The 7,236-nt window shown below is 42.0% G+C and overlaps 1 protein-coding gene across 2 annotated transcripts; it reads left to right on the top strand.

The window, feature by feature from the left end:
- The first annotated feature begins 258 nt into the window (after positions 1-258).
- On the top strand, positions 259-6,828 carry tlx1 (T cell leukemia homeobox 1). 2 transcript variants are annotated; one of them, XM_080481216.1, is made up of 3 exons: positions 259-787; positions 3,733-3,970; positions 5,595-6,828. In XM_080481216.1, the coding sequence occupies exons 1-3, from the start codon at positions 355-357 to the stop codon at positions 5,803-5,805; spliced, it is 882 nt and encodes a 293-aa protein (XP_080337342.1). In that variant the 5' UTR covers positions 259-354; the 3' UTR covers positions 5,806-6,828. The 2 variants fall into 2 exon arrangements, with proteins under 2 accessions (XP_080337342.1, XP_080337343.1); XM_080481217.1 differs by having other exon boundaries at positions 260-787; positions 3,769-3,970.
- The last annotated feature ends 408 nt before the right edge of the window (positions 6,829-7,236 follow it).

Genomic DNA, 7,236 nt, shown 5'->3' on the forward strand with positions numbered 1-7,236 from the left:
GGCTGCAGGACACACGTCTCATCCAGCATTAATATAAAGTATGAGAAACAGTGAGATGTTTAAATGAATCTTGTGTATTGATTGTGTCTGTACCGGTGCAGTCTGCTGGCTCTTGGTTGATGGATGGGTTCCCGGGGTTGTTGGGGTGGGGGTGTTGGTTTGTGTGTGTGTGTGTGTGTGTGGGGGGGGGGGGGGGGGGGGGGGGGGGGGGGGGGGGGGGGGGCAGCTCTCCTGCAGGCGCACACAGACAGAGCCTCTCAGTAGATAACGTGAGGAGGACCAGACTGGAGGGTCAGGGCAGCAGCGCTTGGAGCTCCCTCTGTTCCTCACGCAGGAGCGGGGGCCGCGGAGGCCATGGACCACATAGGGATACTGGGCGCGCACCTGCAGCAGCCAAACACGCACCTGGAGCCCATCAGCTTCGGTATCGACCAGATCCTCAGCACCGTGGAGCAAAGCTGCATGCTGGGCGCCAGGATGCAGGAGCCGGACTACGGACACCCGGCCTACAGCGGCGGCGCGGCAGGCGGCGTCACCGGCGGATTCCCGTGCTCGAACAGCGGATATAACGGTACAAGCAGCTCGTGCGGAGTGGCTCCTCTCGGCGGGCCCTACCACATGAACATGGGCATGAACATGAACATGACCCCCGCCGGGGTCATCCGTGTCCCGGCTCACCGGCCCCTGAGCGGCGGAAACCCGTCCGGTCCGCCCGGTAATAACCTGAGCTCACTGACGTTCCCCTGGATGGAGAGCAACCGGCGCTACACCAAAGACAGATTCACAGGTACAGGTACAGCCACAGCAGCATCAGCATTATTATAGTCCTACTGAATACTAATACTAATACTAATACTAATACTAATACTAATACTAATACTAATACTAATACTAATACTACTAATATTACTATTACTAACACCAATACTAAGACTACGAATATTACTATTACTATTAATAATAACAATAATAATAATAATAATAATAATAATAATAATAATAATAATAATAATAATAATAATAATAATAATAATAATAATAATAATAACAATAATAATGATAATAATGATTATTATTATTATTATTATTATCGTCAGGAATGTTTTGTTTTTGCTTACCAATTTTCGAATTTATCTGTCTGATATTTAACTGATTTTAAATGATTGTATTCTATTTAAATGTACCTTTGTATTATGATCAGATTGAAACACCTTGGGTCTGTTGTGACTGCGAGACTGAAGCAAGAGAGATAAAATGATCGTTTTGGTGAACTTGTTTCTAAAACATTACCATATCTGTCATTATTGCAACGAATGAGAGACGTTTCTGAATTCGTAACTATTTTTTATGGTGGGAAAAAAAGCAGAAAGGTTGAATATTTTATGGTTTGATCAGAGGCAAACATTTCAACTTTTAATGAGTCAACTACTTCGGTTTATTTGATGGCAACAAGTACTCACAACAGATGATCTAAAGGCACAGTCATATAATTCAATAAATATTCATCAATAATTTGATTTGTAAATAACAGTGTGAAACTGTGCGTTTAATTTTCATGTAATTATAGGAATATAAAACCATCGTTGTGCCTTTTGGAGTCTCATCATGAAGGTTTCCTCTCACTCTTCATTCACAAGGAGCTAAAGCAAAGCATGAATGAATGAATGAATGAATGAATGAACGAATGAGTGAATGAGTGAATGAATGACGTCTGTAATCCTTCATACTTGTGGAAAATGTAATAAATACATTTTGTGCATTCAAATTACAAACTGACACATGAACGTACGAGAAGATACGATTACGGTTAGATAGAGGCATAGCATTGTGTGTGTGTGTGTGTGTGTGTGTGTGTGTGTGTGTGTGTGTGTGTGTGTGTGTGTGTGTGTGTGTGTGTGTGTGTGTGTGTGTGTGTGTGTGTGTGTGCGTGTGTAATCTGGGTCGTGTCTCCTGAAGCTACTCTGTGTGCAAACAATGGAAAAATACACCGATATGACCTGATTTCTATCTGAATCCGTCCCATATGAGGACTTTTCCATCCATCCATTTTCTCCCGTTTATCCGTTTCCGGGTCACGGGGGTGTCAGTCTGAGCACCGTCACCCAGATCACATTGCACCGATTAAGAACCTTCCAGTGGGTGGAGAAGGGGGCGCCTGGCGTGGGACATGAACCCACTACGTTGAGATTGAGAGTCTCATGCTTTACCAAATGAGCTATCCGGGGGTTAAATGAGGACCTTTAAGTTTATAAAAAAAAAAAAAACACTCACTTGAAACGCCACTAATCTTAATAGAACAATCTTCAAAGAAAATGAAACATTAATAAAAACTGCTTCTAAAATCTACTCTGCAGGAAAGTAAAACGTTTACTAACTCACAAAACATCCTTTCAATATGAGTCAAGCGCCCTGAAAATATGTTTCAAAGACTGTATCGCCGTGTGGCTGTGGCGTTTCAATGCGACGGGCCAAAAGAGGGAAAGTGGTTCTTTTGTGTTATTTGAAATCCTCCACGAGCCACGCTCACAAAACCCTCAGCTGAGTGTAAATGTTTCAACGTGTCTTAGGTTCGCTGCTGTCAAGAATAGCAGAACTTTCCAAATAAGCGTGTTGATCAAACCCATTTAATACTGTAGTTTTTTGTTGTCTACTCAGTATTGTGTTCTTGCCAAAGTTTCAAGCGAACTCAGAAATAAACAAGACGATAAATAAATACATCTATTCAAAGTGACGGAGTTTGGTTTGAGGTTTCCAAAGATTCTTTGAAGATAATGTTTCTTTAATACTTTGTGGTGTAAAATATAAACAATAAATATAAATGTATTATTACAAATGCACGTAAATCCTGGATTATGAACTTTAGTACAGCAGAAATGTCTTTTTGACGACAAGTCATGAAAATATGCAGCTAATTTAATAGACTATAATCTACCGTCGTGCATCCTAGAAATGTCTTTCATGTCGTAATTTGGTGTGATTTCAATTAACATCTGATCAAAATACGCATGACATGACAATCATCTTCTAAAGTTACACGTGAAACCATTAATTTATTAAAGTTTGTCAACTTAAGACGGACCGCAGGCCCGTTGAAAATTATTATTATTATTATTATTGCTGTTGTTGTTGTTGTTGTTGTTGTTGTTGTTGTTGTTGTTGTTGTTGTTGTTGTTGTTGTTGTTGTTGTTGTTGTTGTTGCTTCTTGTTATTAAAATGGTAATTTGAATGTGATCATTTAAAAAAAATGCAGGTATAAATTAAACTTAATTACTGTAATAATGAGTTTGGTTAAAAATCAATGCATGTTAGTTAAATTTGGATAAAATTAATCCTTTTCATATCATGCTGATATAAAATCATCTAACCATAACCCTACAGAATTTCACTCTTTGATTAATAAAGTGTTTTCTATTATACACAAAAGATAATAATAATTTCTTTATTATTATTATTATTATTATTATTATTATTATTATTATTATTATTATTATTATTATTATTATTATTATTATTATTATTATTATATTTTGCGGCCCTCGTGGTGATCAGACTGTGTCATCCTTGCATTGAAAAGTCACCCGGTTCTGTTGGACCGGAACCTAATGCTTTGCTGCTTCTCACCCTCCTCTCTCTGCCCTGCATGTGCTGCTGTCCTGCCCTGCGCTTCGTCCTGCCCTGCGCTCCGTCCTGCTCCGTCCTGCCCCGTCCTGCCCTGCGCTCCGTCCTGTCCAGTGTCCCTCTCACCCCTCACTGTCACACGTCGTGTAGGTCACCCGTACCAGAACCGGACTCCTCCCAAGAAGAAGAAGCCCCGCACGTCGTTCAGCCGCCTGCAGATCTGCGAGCTGGAGAAACGCTTCCACCGGCAGAAGTACCTGGCCTCTGCGGAGCGCGCCGCGCTGGCCAAGGCGCTGAAGATGACCGATGCTCAGGTCAAGACCTGGTTCCAGAACAGACGCACCAAGTGGAGGTGGGTTTTGGTTCAGAGCCGCAAAACTGAGGCCGTTTATCCGCCCTGAACTGACAAAGTGGGAGAGAACATCAGCGGACGGATTCAATTTAAAGCTTCAGGGTTGTTTCCCGCATATTTTAGGATTTTATGTGCTGCGCAGCAGTAATACCTGTGTGTGTGTGTGTGTGTGTGTGTGTGTGTGTGTGTGTGTGTGTGTGTGTGTGTGTGTGTGTGTGTGTGTGTGTGTGTGTGTGTGTGTGTGTGTGTGTGTGTGTGTGTGTGTGTGTGTGTGTGTGTGTGTGTGTGTATCAGCAGATCAAAAACAGAAAAAACAGCTTGTAATGTAGAAACTGTGATAAATTATTCAGAGTTGTGACGTTTTACCGGAATGTATCAATCAAAATTAGAATTAAAAAAAAGTGATTTTTTCATTTTCAGAATTCTGAATTGTAATGATAATTTGGGAATTGGCAGTAAAACTTTTACGTACTTTATGTATTAATGACTACAACATTTTAAATGTCAGTTGCGGAAATTAACCACTTTTCACATTTAGGGCATTAAAATGTTTAGTTTCTCAGCAGTTCAGGGGAAATTTAAGGGGAAAATAACTTGACATGTCGCGTGACTATCCGTTTTCTGTTTATGTTGATGTAAATAACATTGTATATTTTTGGTTTAACACAAACTTTTCCCAACAACCAGTATTGAATTTGGTTCTATTTGTGAAAATGCTTAAGGAGAGATGTCACAGATTATTCTTTCATAGACCACTTTGGACCAGATCCAGATCGAAACCACGATACCTGGACTTCTCAAGTCTTCTCAAGTCAAGACCAGACAAGCGGATAAACATTCATTAAAGTACACCTTTAGATTTTTGAAACTTTATTCTATTAGTGTAAATGAAAAAAAAGGCGCACATTTCACTGTTATTGTTATACCTAGGCCACTTTAGACCAGGTCCAGAAAACCACCTCGACTTCTCAAATTCTCATATCAAAGCTGAAGCTGCTCTGATCTGTCGTCTCGCGCTGCGCAAATGTGGAAAAGAAATCACGATGATTCTGGTCATTGTCTTTTGTAACTTTAACAGATAGAATAAAGGTTTCACAAATCTGAAACTGGGTGTTTATTTTTGTTTGTTTGTTTGTTTGTTTGTTTGTTTGTTTGTTTGTTTGTTTGTTTGTTTGTTTGTTTGTTTGTTTGTTTGTTTGTTTGTTTGTTTGTTTGTTTGTTTGTTTTTAAGGTTTGGCCTCTGTAGAATTATCTGGTCCCTATTTGAGAAGTTTACGTTCTGGACCTGGTCCAAAGTGGTCTTTGTATGAAAATATAATCTGTGATATATTTACCCTTCAGCGCTTTCACAAAGAGAATAAAGGTTAGACAAATTCAAAAATATTTGTTGGGTAAAGTTTATGAGTCACTCAAAATGTTTTTTTGTTTTTTTTTACATCAATACGTCTTCTATAGACAGTCGCTCCGCATGTCAGGTTATTTTCCCTTAACTTTCCCCTCAGCTGCTGAATCTGAAGCGAACTTCGGTCTGGTTCGTGTTAGTTCTTCCCCTCACGTTCGTCCATGAGAACACTGTGCGCGGCCTCGTGTTCACTGTGCATATGTCTCCCGGTGCGCGCTGCAGGCGGCAGACGGCGGAAGAGCGCGAGGCGGAGCGGCAGCAGGCCAACCGGATCCTCATGCAGCTGCAGCAGGAGGCTTTCCAGAAGACCATCAACCAGCCGGTGACCCCGGACCCGCTGTGCCTACAGAACAGCTCCCTGTTCGCCCTGCAGAACCTGCAGCCCTGGAGCGAGAACACGGCCAAGATCAGCAGCGTGTCGGCCTGCGAGTAGGGCCGCCACCCCGGGGCCTGCAGCCCAGGGCCTGCAGCTCGGGCCGGGGCCTGCAGCCCAGGACCGGGGCCTGCAGCCAGGGCCTGCAGCGTGAGCCTGTGCGAAAAGCTCAGGGGGAGCAGCTCCTGCAGGACCCTGGACTCCCACTTGGAGGAGATCCTTCCAGTCCTGCAGTCCCTGGAAACACAGACCAACAGCTCCAGACAGACTGATATCAGACAGGAGTTTTATTCATACCTGGTGTTTGACCAGAAGACTGGCTCTCTGCCCTCAGTGCCACTAATTATCTGCCCTGTTTATAGACCTTTTACCCCTCTGCAAAATAACAGAGCACTTGTTTCAGCACTTTTGTATGAATTCATAATCTGCCACAGTGACTTGGACTTCACATGAATCACATCTACAAAGCCAATATATATATTTTACATATCATTCTTTACATAAGTATGGCTATAAAACAATCTAAATAAATAAAAGGAGAAGACTGAACACTGACTTTAAATTCATCACATTTCCTGGACCCTTATTTTTGTATAAAGGTTTTTCAATACATATCACGTTTTTCTTAATGCAGTCTGTCACTGCTGGTGTGTGTGTGTGTGTGTGTGTGTGTGTGTGTGTGTGTGTGTGTGTGTGTGTGTGTGTGTGTGTGTGTGTGTGTGTGTGTGTGTGTGTGTGTGTGTGTGTGTGTGTGTGTGTGTGTGTGTGTGTGATCCAGTCGAACCACTAATTCTGGTTTATTTCTAATCGAGGTATAACTTCAGGATAAACTCTGGTTCACTTCTTACCTGGTAAATCACCATGGAAACTTACTGAACCTCTCACCCGCTCCAGAACGGGTTATGTTCTGGTTCAGAGATCAACCAGCATAAAGCTCCGCCTCCTGACCAATCAGATCTCTTGGAAAATGACCTGCCCATTCTTAGAAGATTCTGATTGGTGTGCAGATGGTGGGAGGAGCTTATGAGAGCGCGTTAGGGAGAGATGCAATCCTTTTGACATAATAAAGTCTTGTCAATCAGCACTTTGAAGGATGTTTTTGTTCTTGTTCTTCTGTTTAGCTCCATGAGGGTTGATCTGGAATCATGAGATTAATGGTCACACCTGGCACAGTGATGAATTAATATTGCAACAGGAAACACACTCACACGGAGGAACCTCCGCCTCGGAACAAGTGGATGTAAAATGTAAAGTAAAAGAAGAGCCGTGAGGAAGCTCTGCCTGGAACCTTTCTGCTGGAATAAAGTGAAAGTGAGTTCGTTTCTATTGTACCATGAATTAATCTGCTCTAATCTCACCAAGTCAGCATTAACAAGTGAGGAAGGTTCTGGCTTTGGCTGCAGCAGCAGTGTTGCTTTTAGCTGCTGGATGTGTTTGAATTCTTCATAATCTCAGAGAATAACTGCTCCTCTATGGTAAATGTGAATTCTG

Source organism: Lipophrys pholis (assembly GCF_963383615.2).
Source record: "Lipophrys pholis genome assembly, chromosome: 15".
NCBI classification, from domain to species: Eukaryota; Metazoa; Chordata; class Actinopteri; order Blenniiformes; family Blenniidae; genus Lipophrys; species Lipophrys pholis.

Coding starts and splice junctions, on each gene's coding strand:
- tlx1 (XM_080481216.1), top strand. CDS start 355: ATGGACCACATAGGGATACTGGGCGCGCACCTGCAGCAGCCAAACACG. Junction 788..3,732: donor CACCAAAGACAGATTCACAG/GTACAGGTACAG, acceptor CGTCCTGTCCAG/TGTCCCTCTCACCCCTCACT. Junction 3,971..5,594: donor AACAGACGCACCAAGTGGAG/GTGGGTTTTGGT, acceptor TGCGCGCTGCAG/GCGGCAGACGGCGGAAGAGC.